The 13,454-nt window shown below is 34.0% G+C and overlaps 2 protein-coding genes and 2 long non-coding RNA genes across 8 annotated transcripts; 2 read left to right on the top strand and 2 right to left on the bottom strand.

Annotated features, from left to right (window-relative positions):
- The first annotated feature begins 266 nt into the window (after window positions 1-266).
- Window positions 267-5,999, top strand: LOC105142321 (uncharacterized). Of its 3 annotated transcripts, none has more exons than XR_845539.1 (3): window positions 267-562; window positions 3,040-4,848; window positions 5,911-5,994. It is a non-coding gene; the product is annotated as an uncharacterized LOC105142321 (long non-coding RNA). The 3 variants fall into 3 exon arrangements; XR_845538.1 differs by having other exon boundaries at window positions 269-562; window positions 5,914-5,999; XR_845537.1 differs by lacking the exon at window positions 5,911-5,994 and having other exon boundaries at window positions 289-562; window positions 3,040-5,134.
- On the bottom strand, window positions 5,604-7,479 carry LOC105142322 (transcription repressor MYB5-like). Its single transcript, XM_011049898.1, has 2 exons — window positions 7,091-7,479; window positions 5,604-6,533 (listed from the first exon to the last, which is right to left on the bottom strand). Exons 1-2 carry the CDS (start codon window positions 7,390-7,392, stop codon window positions 5,885-5,887), a joined length of 951 nt encoding a protein of 316 aa, XP_011048200.1. The 5' UTR covers window positions 7,393-7,479; the 3' UTR covers window positions 5,604-5,884.
- Window positions 6,141-7,807, top strand: LOC105142323 (uncharacterized). The gene is made up of 3 exons (XR_845541.1): window positions 6,141-6,232; window positions 6,347-6,463; window positions 7,102-7,807. It is a non-coding gene; the product is annotated as an uncharacterized LOC105142323 (long non-coding RNA).
- A 2,203-nt stretch (window positions 7,808-10,010) lies between these two features.
- LOC105142319 (Peptidyl-tRNA hydrolase family protein) lies at window positions 10,011-12,490 on the bottom strand. Of its 3 annotated transcripts, none has more exons than XM_011049896.1 (8): window positions 11,928-12,490; window positions 11,766-11,850; window positions 11,590-11,657; window positions 11,367-11,417; window positions 11,192-11,265; window positions 10,660-10,718; window positions 10,508-10,584; window positions 10,011-10,363 (listed from the first exon to the last, which is right to left on the bottom strand). In XM_011049896.1, the coding sequence occupies exons 1-8, from the start codon at window positions 11,931-11,933 to the stop codon at window positions 10,232-10,234; spliced, it is 552 nt and encodes a 183-aa protein (XP_011048198.1). In that variant the 5' UTR covers window positions 11,934-12,490; the 3' UTR covers window positions 10,011-10,231. The 3 variants fall into 3 exon arrangements, with proteins under 3 accessions (XP_011048198.1, XP_011048197.1, XP_011048199.1); XM_011049895.1 differs by having other exon boundaries at window positions 11,932-12,489; XM_011049897.1 differs by lacking the exons at window positions 11,766-11,850; window positions 11,928-12,490 and adding an exon at window positions 11,851-11,891.
- Between the last annotated feature and the right edge of the window lie 964 nt (window positions 12,491-13,454).

Raw genomic sequence — 13,454 nt, 5'->3', positions numbered from 1 at the left:
CACACCAGACGTTTATCCATGGATGATGCTCAGGGATATTAACAGACACTGGTTTCAAAATTGCAGGCCATTGACCCTTTGGCTGACACGCATTAGGGAATCTGTAGTGATGGCAAAGGAAAGGTTGGTTTGTTCAACAAAATCTGACCATTTCACCTTAGAACGTTTGGTTAGCCCCTGCTGTCAATTACCTGCTTAGCCAGTACGCCCACCAAAATTATTAACAAATCTACTGGTCAAATTCAGCCAAAACATACCAATTTCCCCTCGTATAAGGCCCATTTTGCCTGGCTTGTAGACATGGAAACCTACAGGTGTACCAGTACTGTGCTTCATTCTTCATACAAAATGAGAATATTTAATTTGAAAATCAGAACTCTGATACTTTCTAACATGGAAAACGCAAGAATTCTCAGCGTCTTCTTTCTCTACATAAAAACATTTTCATCATGCATGATCCCATTTGATCGTTGTTCCATCCTTTACCAAAATGCATGTCACAAAAAGCTTCGGATCTTTCCATTGCCTTCATTTAAATGGTCGATTTTCACGGTATACCCAGGTAAGCTACTCCTTCATGGCTAGCTCCTCCTAATTACCTCTTGTTATTGTTCTTGGTCCATTTCTTGCTTTTTCTCATGCTTGTCTCGGTTGTTATAAAAAAAAAATTAGTTAACAAATATCAATGGAACTGTTTTGTAATTTTGATAGCTATTCAAGGATGTTATATTTCATGAAGAATTTGCTTATTTCATGTGTTTTCTCATATATATGGCCTTCCTTGTTTCTGATAGAGGCAACTTCGTTTTCCATGTTAAAGCACTCTTGCCCAGGGGGTCTGTCATGACATAAATGAAGGCATCAGCATGAACATGTTGGTGTTTTATTTCTTTTCATCTTGTTATATATTAAACCATCAACTTCTGGCAAAAAAAGAGTTCGAATCATCAAAAGAATGTTGCACTGATCAATTGAAGAAGGAAGATTAGCAAAACTATTATGATGATCAAACTTTTATCTAGTTTAACCGATTGTATTATAATAAGCTTTGTTGGAGTGGATAGTATTGTACATAGATGGCCAAGAAGGCTAGGTTGCAGAAGCCCAATATATAGGTCTACTCCGTGCCTGTGTACCGTATGATTTAAGTTAGTATATTTGAGTTTACGGTTTGAAAAATAAAATAATTCCCCATATATCTTGTACGACATTAGAAATTTTATGTGGGACATTCTTCCTATTAGAAAATTTAAAAAATGTATCCAAAACCATGCGCAGGCCCCCCAAAACCACCCCATCAATAAGAACACCCACTATATATACATGTCTGCGCCCGCGTGTGTATACATACATGTATATATACATAACTAATATTGCTGGGTGTCCTTGCAAAGTTTGGATAACAGAAGTTATAGAAGGAAATGAAGGGTCAACCTCTGCATATGCTTCATAACTCGCTTTTAACTCATATGGGGGCAACAAGTCAACCAACCAGCTACCAATCCGATGCTGTAATAGATGACTGGTAGTTAGAGTGGAGGGTCAGATATGAGTCTTGTGGATATTTAGGTCAGATGATTATGGCCTGAAGATCTAACAATAACTACTATAAATTAAGCTCCTGTAACTATTCAAATTTAGTAAAGGTATGCTCTGTGTGTGTGTGTTCTCCTTCTGCCCATATTTTATAAATATGTAAATGCCAATATCATCTTTGAGGTATCTTGAAGTCACAATATGCAATCGACCAAAAGTTTGAACATGGTCCCCTCAGAATTTTTCAATTTCCCATTATAGTCTTTAATTCTTAACTTATTTATTTTTTACTTATTTTTATTTTTGAAGTAGTAATGGTTGTTTTTTAAATTATTTTTTACTTGAAAATATATTAAAATAATATCTTTTTATATATTTAAAAATCATTTATGACATTAACATATAAAAAAGATCCAAAAATTAAATAAAAAAATTTAAATTTAACTAAAATACGATTTGAATTTCAATTTTAAATAGTATTTCTTTAACGTATCCCTAAAAGAATATATGTTTTATTGAACTCCCATCTACTTTGTCATCCAAGAAAGTAATTGATTCACCATCGGCTACTATTTTATGATTAATTTTATTTTTTTATTAATATTAATGTTCGGATCAGCTTATATATATCTCGACTAATTCTACAGTTTATGAAATTTACTATTATATAAGTTTTTAGTAGTCATCGTATTAGCAACTACGAGCTTAAATTATTTTATAAATAGTTTTTAATTAAAATAATTAGTATTGTTCATATCTTTTTATTATTATTATTTATTTAAGGAAAGTCCATCTTTGAGCTGTGAATACTGTGCTCTACTACTAGCTAGTGGATTAATGCAAGGTTGTTAGAGTAATATAATTGCTAATGGTTCTGACTGTTAGTTATATGCATCTTCCTACATATTTAAAACGGAGAGGCTAAGTCGTCCATTTGTTGGGGTTTTATAAGAAAATTATGTTTAAAGTCGACGGAGAGGGGGTAGGAATATGAATCAAACTATCAGTCAAGATCGATACTGTGAGGTGGAATTCTAATTAAGAATGATTTTATATTATTCTTTAATGTATATTTTTAAATAAAAATCTTTCGGAGTGGAGATTTGCGATCGTAATTGTTTATTGTCAAAGCTTTTATATTATTTCAAAATATTAATTGAATTCGAAACCTAGTTTGAATGTTAGCAGAGAGAAGACGCAGAAACTGACCTTGGGATTGGTTGTTAGCTAGGAAACAAATGAGATTTCGGTTAAGCTCGGACTGGACAAAAGACCCATATCCTCGAGCCCATGACAATCCAAGAGAGGTAGACTACAGACTGCTGGCCCTATTACAAATCTAAGTTCAGTGTTGGGTTCTTGGTTTGCTTTTAATGCATGGAATTTACTTGACTAAAACTCCTTGAGAAAACAGACATGCATGGCTGCATCATATATTAATTGGCTGAATTCTTACAATCTTTTTACCTGCGTACTGCAGCTAGGTTTCTTGATGTTTTTCAGGAGGCTGAATTTGCAACCACATGTGATGTACTGTCGAGACAATTGAATGTAGAGGGCAACGTTTATGCACCATGTCTGTCTACCCGATGTGCGACTAGTAAGTGTTTTCTCCAACCAAGATAGTTACGTATATTATAAAAAATAACGTGTGGGGATATCTTCCTATCAATATTTAAATTAAGTATCTTCAATCTCTTTAAGAAATCTCAAAGATATCATCAAGACATTTTATAATAAGATCTCATGTATTTATATGATCCATCATTTAACTTATTCAGTGCTGGGAAAGTGGGTTGCATGCACCGCATGTAGCTTTGTCCACATTCCCAAACATGTCCTCATGTTCATTGATCTTTGGCAATATTATAAACCTAAATTATATTTCCTTCATCTGTACATTACATTCGACTGAACAACTAATCACATGCATGTACTGAAAGCATTCTCTGTAGAATTAAGGACTCTACCTCGTATGATCATATATATCCTAGCTTAAGGATCTTGTGTGAATTTGATATGGAACATCAAATCACATGTCTGTTAATTAAAAGGATGCATAGTTTGTAACCTTAAAGCCCTCGTTTTCATTCAATTGTTAGAAAATTTGTGCTCTTATATGAAATCTGAATGAGTTAGACAATATATAAGACATAGGAAAGTTTAGAATGCCTAGAGAATATCAAACAATCAAAATTAACATGTTAATTCTTAATTTTCGTAGAAAAAATTACGTGGTATGTACAATAGTATATGGCATATGCAGATAGTAGTCTTAAATACATGTTATATATAGGCCACATGTATTAGTACACACCAAATGCCTCATGTGCATGCACAGAACGTCAAGCAATTTTCAGATACAATCAGACTGAAGTAGGATATATATGTCAAATTAAGGTGCGTAGAAAGTAGAGGATCACATGAGTCTGCATGCATGGGAAGCCCAATCACCATGTATTTAACTTTTGCAGGTTGCAAGCGTACAATATTACTCATTTATAGCATCAGTAGTTGATAGGTGAGCGGGAAGTGTGATTGCATGCATAAATGCATAATGCTGCGATGTCACTGATGAACTTGGTCTGAAATAGAAGCTGGCTAGCTCTAGCCTTCTCTGATTACGTTCACAATAAACTTCGTAGTCTTGCTTTTCATGATCCTAAAATAGTCCATTCCAAATTAGTTTCAGAATTTCAAAAACTTGTGTTTGATTATTGTATAAAACAAAAAAAAGAAAATATAAAATAATTTTTTCAAAAATTTTGAAGTTAATCTATATATCTTTTCTACTCTAAAACAAGAAATACAAGAAATTATAAAACAATAAATACAAGAAAATGCTACCCAGGTGATGAGACGAATCTAACGAGTGGTAGATCTTACACGCATGAGTCATGTGTAACATGACTCTAAACTTTGGTAATATTCTTAAATGGGAGACTATCGTACGTGTTCTCATAGTGATATTAATTACTCGAGCGAGAATAATTGTCTTTTCTTCCATCATATTAATTAACAATCATCGTCCTGTAACCGCCAAAACAAATCAAAAACAATCCTCTTTTGCCTTTTTGGAGTCTTCATGTTCTTAGCATTAGGTGAATTTGCATTACCTTTCATCAACCATTGTAGATGGTACTGAACAATATACAACCTCAAAAACCAAGTTACGAGGTTTTTAGACTTATTAATGTATCTTTTTTTGAACAAAACACCTACAAAAGGGTTCTTGATAATATGTAACCATGCTTGCATGGAAAGCTCTACAAACACCAGGTTCTCTCTCAAGTTCTCATCATTCCAGAGAAGGTAACAGCTTTAATTACTATCATTGAGCATCTCATAGCAATTACTTATAGTGTCCAACATTCGCTTATGGTTCTATCGTCGAACCAATATGCAAAAAAGTTCAAGTACATATCTTAGTAACTTGTTTGGAGGTTGGATTTGTGAACCTAGCTAATTACAGTTTTTGATGAGAGATTGGGAGTTTCAAGGTTCAAATACCTAGATTCCTGTTTAAATGAAGCTCGAGCTGCATGACTGATTTAACAATAGTAATTATAACTTTATAAATCATTATATATACTTCTATCTTCACATGCATATACGAAGGGATAGATGCTGTGGTGAATAATATTCTTGAACTCCTTCCCTTAATTCTCCGATATAAGTTTAGTTACTACATTTGAAATTATGGCATGTTTATTTTTATTTTTTATCCATCTATCTGTGAATCAACAAAAAATTGACGTCTAAAAATCAGGAAATGGAAAATATTACAATATAAAATCCCCTCATATTTAGCATAACATCTAAGAAGTAGGATCCATGGATAATGAAAATATTTCTTTGAAGTACGTGCCTTTTCTTTTCTTTGATTTGAACAATAATTGGTAGAACAACAGTGTCCGTTTGACAAAACAGTGCAGCACGTACGGTTGCACCTATGTTTCACCAGAGTATATTTTTTTATACCATCTCTATTTGATTTCAAGAGAGATTTGATACAAGCTGACTTTGCAATCATAAGAACTATAATTAGGAAATGAAAGATATCCACATGCACACAAATCTATAATATCATACATTGTGAATTTAGCCCGAGATTTTGGATACAAGAACAAATTATTCATTCATGTTCTTAAAAATACAACACAACAGCAAAAGATAAACGGGATGCTGATGTAGAACAATAACAGTAGATAGAGTTAATACATAATTAACAAACCAAATCCTGGCATTTTTTTTTATGTTTTTGTAAACTGATTACCAGCTGTAATTCCATAGCTTAATAGAAGCATAGATGACTATGATAGACTACTCAACATGGTCATGATAAACCCTATTTGGAATCATTTTGGTTAAAAGCAGAAGACATGAGAGTAGATTCCCAGCCAGTTCCGAGTCCAAATGTTGTGGCAGCAATTGAAACAAAAGGATCTGAGCTGGGTGGTGCACAATTCACATTAGGCACATTAAGGATTTGGTGTTGTTGCAAAGCCTCCTCGTCTATGAGTGAATTGAGGAACGAAAACACATCGTCGATGCCGGAATTGATATCTTGATCAGCTTCTACAATACCAAGCCTTTGATCTCCTCTCAAATCCATCCCAGAAGTACCATCGTAATTCAGCAAACTTGTATAGCCATGACTTGCAATAAAATAGTCGGCGTGATACTGATCATCCAGGTGGGCATTACTGTTGTTTTGAAAATACTCATTCTCTCTGTTGATTATGCGAGTACTGCCACTAGTAGCTTCTTCCAAACCAGAAGAAACAATATTCTTAATAGGTTCTTTTAGGCGTGCTTGGTGCAGATTCGCCTTCGACAAAGAAGGTTTTGATTGATCAAAAGATTGAGGATTGAGAGGCTTATGGGTTCTTGGATCAATTCCTTGGCTTATCAGCTTCTTACTCAGGTGCGTGTTCCAGTAATTCTTTATTTCATTATCTGTACGCCCTGGAATTCTCCCAGCTATCAATGACCACCTAAAGAAACAACCCATTGACCAAATCAACACAAGTAGCTAGTCCAAGCTAAGATCGATCTAGCTAAAATTTCTTCGAAGTAAAGTGATATATATTTCTTTTCTAGCTCAAATCTTCAACGAAGAAGAAGGTGAAATTTAAGAACGCGGATCGTTTACAAGATTCAAGTACATGATTCATTGTGAACCAGATTCATGCAGGTTTCGAGCTAAACTAGCTATAAACTAAATGAAGAGAGAGCTCACGTAAATTATATATGGATCAAAACCAGCTGGAATGTTAATTGACCAAACTCTAATAAGAACAAAAAAAGTGAAGGAAATCTCTTTCACGAGCAACCCACAACATATATACAGTGAAACCCTAAACCTAGCTAGCTAGACTAACTAAACCAAAAAAACAAAACCCCAAAAGAAAGAGACCCAATTCAGAGAAAAGGAATTTAAGACAAACCCAGAAAAAGATTGTATTAAAAAAAGACTAAAAACAAAATTAACTGATGCAAATATTTGTATTTGTCTTAATTCCTGTGTGGGATATATAGAACATGTAATTACCTATTGCCTAGGAGTCGATGGAGGCGGAGAATGAGATCTTCTTCATCATCGGCGATCTGGCCACGTTTAACAGAAGGGCGGAGGTAGTTCATCCAGCGGAGACGGCAGCTCTTGCCACAGCGGAGGAGACCGGCTTTCTTGGGTAAAGTTCGCCACCGACCTTCACCTTCTTTCTTGATATAGTTAACAAGGAGTTCATCTTCCTCTGGTGTCCACGGTCCTCTCTTTAACCCTACCTTGATGCAGCATGGGGTGGTCTTTGCTGCTGATTCTGCTGTTGTAGCTGAAGTTGGTTTTCTCATCTTGATTAATATTTTATTGGAAGTGCTCGATACATCGATATATTGGATTCAGCTAAGCTTTATCTTACCTACCTTTTTCTTGTTTTCTTTCTATATTTGTTTTTTGAGTTGTGGTAATATCTAGGATGCTGTATATGTGTACATTTAGAATGTTGTGTGATGATGATATGATGAGCATGAGGGTTGATGGATAGAAAGGAGGAGGATGAGGGTAGGGTACGGTAGGGTAGGGGCTCTTCTCCCTTCTTCTTCTTCTTCTTCTTTTTGTGTTGAGAGTGATTTCTTCTTGGGATCAGACGGTGTAAGGTTTGTTGGGTCTAATGTGGAGCAGTAAAGACACTGATAAATAGGCAATCGCCTTATAAGGGGAGTGCACGTGACGACACCCTATTCATCCATCCATTCAATTTCATCTTTAGAATTGTCATTCATTTGATATGATATGATTTTCAATTTTTATTTATGTGTTTACTTGCATATTAATACAATCAACAAATTAAACGGGATGTTTGCTTAATTTGATGTTGGCTGCATTATTAGGGTTAAAAAAAATTAAATTGCCAAATTAGAATTAATGATCAATTAATGATGATTTGTTAGAAGTATGGGATGCAGAATCAGATTAAATCTTAAGCTTGTTTTTCTATAAAAAAAAATAATTAATTATGCTAGAGGATGAATTTAAATTTCTTAATTGGAGATGGAAAGCTTTTTATTTAAATTATGAATGGATAAAGATTTTAGTAACGAATGGATAATATTTGCTATTGTACTATATGTAAGATATTAATTATTACTATCCACTTTCAACAAATTAATATATTAAAATCTAAATTTATGAGGAAATTCAAATATGTCATATGGATTGTACAAAAATAAATGGCAAAGAAACATATAAAGGTAGAGTTATCAACAAACCATATATTATTACCATCAGAGTCCTAAAGCTTTGTTCCATGACATTTTCTTTTAATTAATAACTATAAAAGCTAGTAAATTTTTTATTAATTAATTTAGATATTTAAATTAATTTATCCATATCTTAATTAATTTTATATATTTTAAAATTAACATCCATAAAAATCTCTAGTGATCCTAATATTTTTGAAACTCAAATTAATAACCTATTAAAAATATAAATTTGGAACCTCAACAGTTAAACTACCTTTTTAAAATTAAGCTAGCAGATTCTTTTCTTGAATAGATCAAGGAGAGAAGGGATTGTTTTTGAAAAACTTGAGTTTTTTTTTTTTTGTTAATTTGTTTGTTTTTCATAGCATCGAGAGTCGGAGAGAGTGCATGTGCATGCGCGCGTGGGGCTGTAATAGTTTCAAGAAGGAGGAAGTAGAGCCGAGAATGGAGCCCGCACAGGCTCACTCAGCTTTAGGAGTTAGGAATGAGGCGCGCACGTGATACCCACTATTCTCCTTTGAGTTTCTGCTACAGAAGTTCTGGTAGCTCACTAACTGAGTGATGTTTGCATCTACATAAATTTAGGTTACCATCAACATCCTTCTTCTAACCATAGTTCTCTGCTAAAGGGTTTGAGGTTGATTTTATATATATCAAAACATTGTATTTTATTTTTTAAGAAACTATATATTTTTTTTATCCAGTCATGTTGGAACCAAATTAATTAGATAATGGATGAACCTGCTACGTCATATAAATTTGATTTGATTTGATCAATATCAAAATCAAAATCAAATTCAAACAAAGTGAAAAGATCGACACCGCTAGATGAATTTCTAAGAATAATTTTACATTCAAATCACTCCCCACAGGTTTCTATCAAGTTGTCGGCTGCAATATTAGGACGGGGTTCTGCCTTGGTTTGAAAAGCTGCATTTGTTTGATGCGCACATGCTACCTACGACAAGAGTCTTTCCACCATGGGAAGCCTGTCAAAGGTCATATGTATTCTGGAACCAGCTAGCTTTTTTAAATTTCTGACAAACACGACAATTTCAATTACGAAGGACGGTGACTCGAGAGCTGACAACTACAAGAAATTATCCAGTTACGCTTTTCCAAAGAAATTAAGATAAGATACCCAACTTAGAGATTTTCTGCCATCAAACATTCAAAATTAAACACCCTTTCTCTCTGAGACCTAACCCAGGAATTCACCTGGCGGGCAAGTTAACCCACGGGTCATCAATCAACACCAACTATATTTAAAAAAAAAAAACTTAAAATGATTTTATTTTGATTAAAAAACAAAACAGTTTTGAATAAATCTCAACTCAAATTAGATTTCAAGGTCAAGGATTGACCCTCGGTTTTCTGACTGCTATTTTACTTTACAAGATGGCCTCATTTCAGTTTAAAAGTCCAGAGAGTTGGTCCAACTATACATTGAACCCAGCCTCCTATCAAACAAAAATATTGGGCCTACCCGACACAAGAAATTGAATAAAAGCCGCAGTCGACAAAAAATATGGGGACAGACATTCAATTCTGTTTTTGTTTTTTTGTTACCAAGGAAGAACTTGAACCCAAGACATCCTCTTCAGGGAGAGGGATCGTGGGTGTGAGTTGTGAGCACTTGAGCTACAATAAAGGAAAACACCTGAGGAACACACAGGCGCACGTAATGCAGGATTCACACACTCATGTTTCTAGCAAAAGAAGGAATCCTCGTCGCATACCAGTGAACATGAAGGCCCTAAACTGTTTGAGTAAGGTGGAAGAGTTTGGTTATATTGATAATACAATCACACTATCAAAAGAATGCTCAAGAAAACATATACCTTACAAATATGAAAGGATTTCCCATTAGATAAGAATGGGGGCGCTTCTACATGTAAATGTCAGAAAAAGCTAATCTTTGAGTTTGTTATGTCGACATGGTTTCCGATCTTATATACTTGTACTTCTGTTCCTGGTTGAACCATCTTGCAGTTCTTGTCAAGCCTTCAAATAAGATGCACCTTAATGCAACAACCCCCTCTGGTAAGGCAGCATCAATCTTGTCCAACAAGCACACAACACCATGAGGAATGAAAAGATTGCATTCTAACTAGAAAAATGTGTATGAACCCATGACGAGCAGATACATATAAGCCAAATCCAAATGAACCTTATTATTGAAAAATCGGAACTACAAACTTACTCGTTCTTGAGCTGTTGCATTGAACTTCTGCAGCAAGAAAGCCTTGGGATCCATTTGGCCAGGAGGCCTCCCAATTCCTAAGAAGAACGATAAGAGATTTGGCCTTTAGAAGTTAGGAAGCAAATAAATGCCAACTGAGGTTTCACACTAACCAATTCTTAGTCGAGCAAATTCTCTGTTCCCTCGAAAATGGTTGATCACACTCTTCAAACTGGTTAACGAAAAGGAATAAAACATTATGCTCACACAATACCTCCAAAAGCACAAAAAATGTTTGGAAAAATAAAATAAAACAGGGGTTAACCCTGAGCCATAAAAGGTCCACTGCTAATGCGGCCTACTGTAGTCACATCAACAGCAACATCAATATTGGCTGAGGAACCAGACTAAAAGCCTTAGTTAGGACTTAAAACTACTGCAGGAGCGCAAGAAATAATAAAAAACAAAAAAATTGCAAACAAATATTATTTCAAATGTACAAAGGGCATGGCTTTATCACTCCATGATACTCTGTCCATCATTTCATTTTTAATTGAATTCTTGGAGGTTGCACTGACAGAGTGTTCATCAAGCATTTCTATTTATCTCAAACATGCTCTTTCAGTAAGAAATCGTACATTCTTTAAACAACTATCTGCAAATTCTAATCATGGGAATAAATACACAAGACTCCACGGTCCATACCCTCTGTGGCATCCATGACCTCCTTTCTCTTGAAGTCGAAGCACTCCACATGGCAACTCCATGTCGTCATGAAACTATAGTTGCACAACTTAGACAACATCAGTAAAGAAAAAACTTACATCATCCTTCAGTACCCAGTAAAGGGAAGAATAGAGGATAATGAGAGCAAACTTACCACAATAACACGATTAAGAGGTAGCTTATAGTAAGCAGCTAGCGGTCCTGCCTGCATTTGAACAGAAAAAAATATACTACAAGTTATTTGAAGATTAATTAAAGCAATATCCATCAAAATTGAACCTTTTTTTTAATTTATATTAAAGCAATATCCATCAAAATTGAACCCTTTTTTTAATTTATACCATGGAACAAGAAAATTATGTGAATGATTCACTTACTGATTCACCACTCAGATTCATGTAAGTTTGAGGCTTCGCAAGAAGAACAGGTGCGTCACCAACAAACCCTGAAATTATCAAACCTGTATTAGTACTTCCACATAAATAAAGTCCGTATCTTTTACAAAAAGAAGCAACGAAATGAACCACTAGGACGTGCTTTGGTACAAAACCACCTTCTCCAAAAAGAGCTTTACATAGAGGTATGTTCATAGAAATCCCTAGTGACTCAGCAAATGCATCAATCATCTCAAAACCCACCTGCATCCATCCAAGTTTGAGTCAAAAAAATAGTAAAAGAAGCTAAATCTCATCGGGGTTCTTCGAGATTTTGATACATGCATTGTGTCGGGTTCCTTTGAATTTCTCGCCGGGATTTCCCAACCCAACAAAGAGCCAAGGCGATAGTGTTGTGGGAGCAGCAGCAGCAGTGCAAAAGCAGCGCCTTGAGACTCTATTCAACATCTCTCTTCATAAAGGAGTGTCGTGTCCTTTAAATTTGTTTTGCTTTGCGTTTAGAGAAATGGAAAAGAGTGGTGAGACAAATTCGTTTAGGCAAATTGTTGAACAGTTGGTATGCACTTTGGTTAACCGCAAAGATAAGAACCAACAAAAACTCGAGAAAGGAAGATCTTGAGAAAACGAGGTCGAAACTGCAGATACAAAAGCCGGTTAATTTATCGGTCACAGGAGAAGAAGACGGTTGCGTTCGAAGAGAGAGGGAGGGAGGAAGCCCGGCCCTAACTTCGTTGATTCTTTGCCCTTCTGCAATAGAGACCAAGAGGCATGCCTGCCATTTTATGCCTGCGGTAGAACGCACCGTTTCCTCTCAATCAAATTCCCGCTCTCCCTTCTATCCAATCCTTTATTTATTTATTTTCTGTCTCATTCTAAAATCTCTATACAATGGAGGTCTTCAGTCCATTTATATTGAAATTAATAAAATTAGACTGATTGAGACTCAAATCTACTTCGATAAATAAATACCACTATTGGATACACACTCCTTAAATCAACTATATATTAATCAATACACTATATATTAATTAATACTTAAAAAAAATGATAAAAATATTGTAGGTTTATCCATAGTTTTTAACTGTTTTTACTATTAATATATTATATTATATTAAAATATATCCTAAAAAGTAATGTAGCTATTTTTTTTCTAATGATTTTTTTTTGTTTCTGTTTAGTTTATTAATGTTTTATTTTGTTATAAGACTTTCATATACGGATACTGAATTTGATAGGTTAATCCATAATTTTTTTAATTAATTTTTTTTTGTTATTGTTAATTTTTTTTTATTTAATTATCATACTTTCATGACACATATCCTGGATTTGACGAGTTAACTTAATTTGATAAGTTAACGTGATTAATTCTAGGTAAACGCATCAATTTTTTATTTAATTATTAAACTTTCAGATCTCGAGTTTCATGAGTTAACATGATTTAACGGGTTAGCCAAGTTAATTATAGATAAATCCATTAATTTTTTATTTAGTTATTAAACTTTCAAGACCTAAATCTCGAGTTTAGCGGGTTAACTCAGTTGATTATGAGTAACCTGTCAAAAAAATTTCTATTTAATTATTAAACTTTCACGACATGAATTTAAGATTTTATAAGTTAATCTATTTTAAAAGGTTAGTCCAATTCATTTAGATTTTTATTTTTTTAATTAGTTTTTAAAAAAAACTTATGAATTACTATAATTTTTCTCTATATAGCTTTTTTTTATGAATTTTTTCTTCAAACTGTAAATACAATAAAAAATAAATCCTTAAAGTTTGTTTGTTTGATTGTGTTTTATTCCAATCGTGTACTCAATCCAATTTGGTTTAAAAAAAAAAGCTTTATA

Source organism: Populus euphratica, unplaced genomic scaffold (genome assembly GCF_000495115.2).
Source record: "Populus euphratica unplaced genomic scaffold, PopEup_1.0 scaffold140.1, whole genome shotgun sequence".
Taxonomy (NCBI): Eukaryota; Viridiplantae; Streptophyta; class Magnoliopsida; order Malpighiales; family Salicaceae; genus Populus; species Populus euphratica.
Note: the sequence above shows the minus strand (reverse complement) of the source record. Positions and strands in the feature narration are given on the sequence as shown.

Excerpts from the sequence above, each read along its gene's own strand:
- LOC105142322 (XM_011049898.1), bottom strand. The coding sequence starts at position 7,392 with ATGAGAAAACCAACTTCAGCTACAACAGCAGAATCAGCAGCAAAGACC. Across the intron at positions 6,534-7,090 it reads CATCGACTCCTAGGCAATAG|GTGGTCATTGATAGCTGGGA; the intron begins GTAATTACATGT and ends TTGTTTCTTTAG.
- LOC105142319 (XM_011049895.1), bottom strand. The coding sequence starts at position 12,054 with ATGTTGAATAGAGTCTCAAGGCGCTGCTTTTGCACTGCTGCTGCTGCT. Across the intron at positions 11,851-11,931 it reads TCAAAGGAACCCGACACAAT|GTGGGTTTTGAGATGATTGA; the intron begins GCATGTATCAAA and ends GGATGGATGCAG. Across the intron at positions 10,364-10,507 it reads ATGCAACAGCTCAAGAACGA|ATTGATGCTGCCTTACCAGA; the intron begins GTAAGTTTGTAG and ends TTGTTGGACAAG.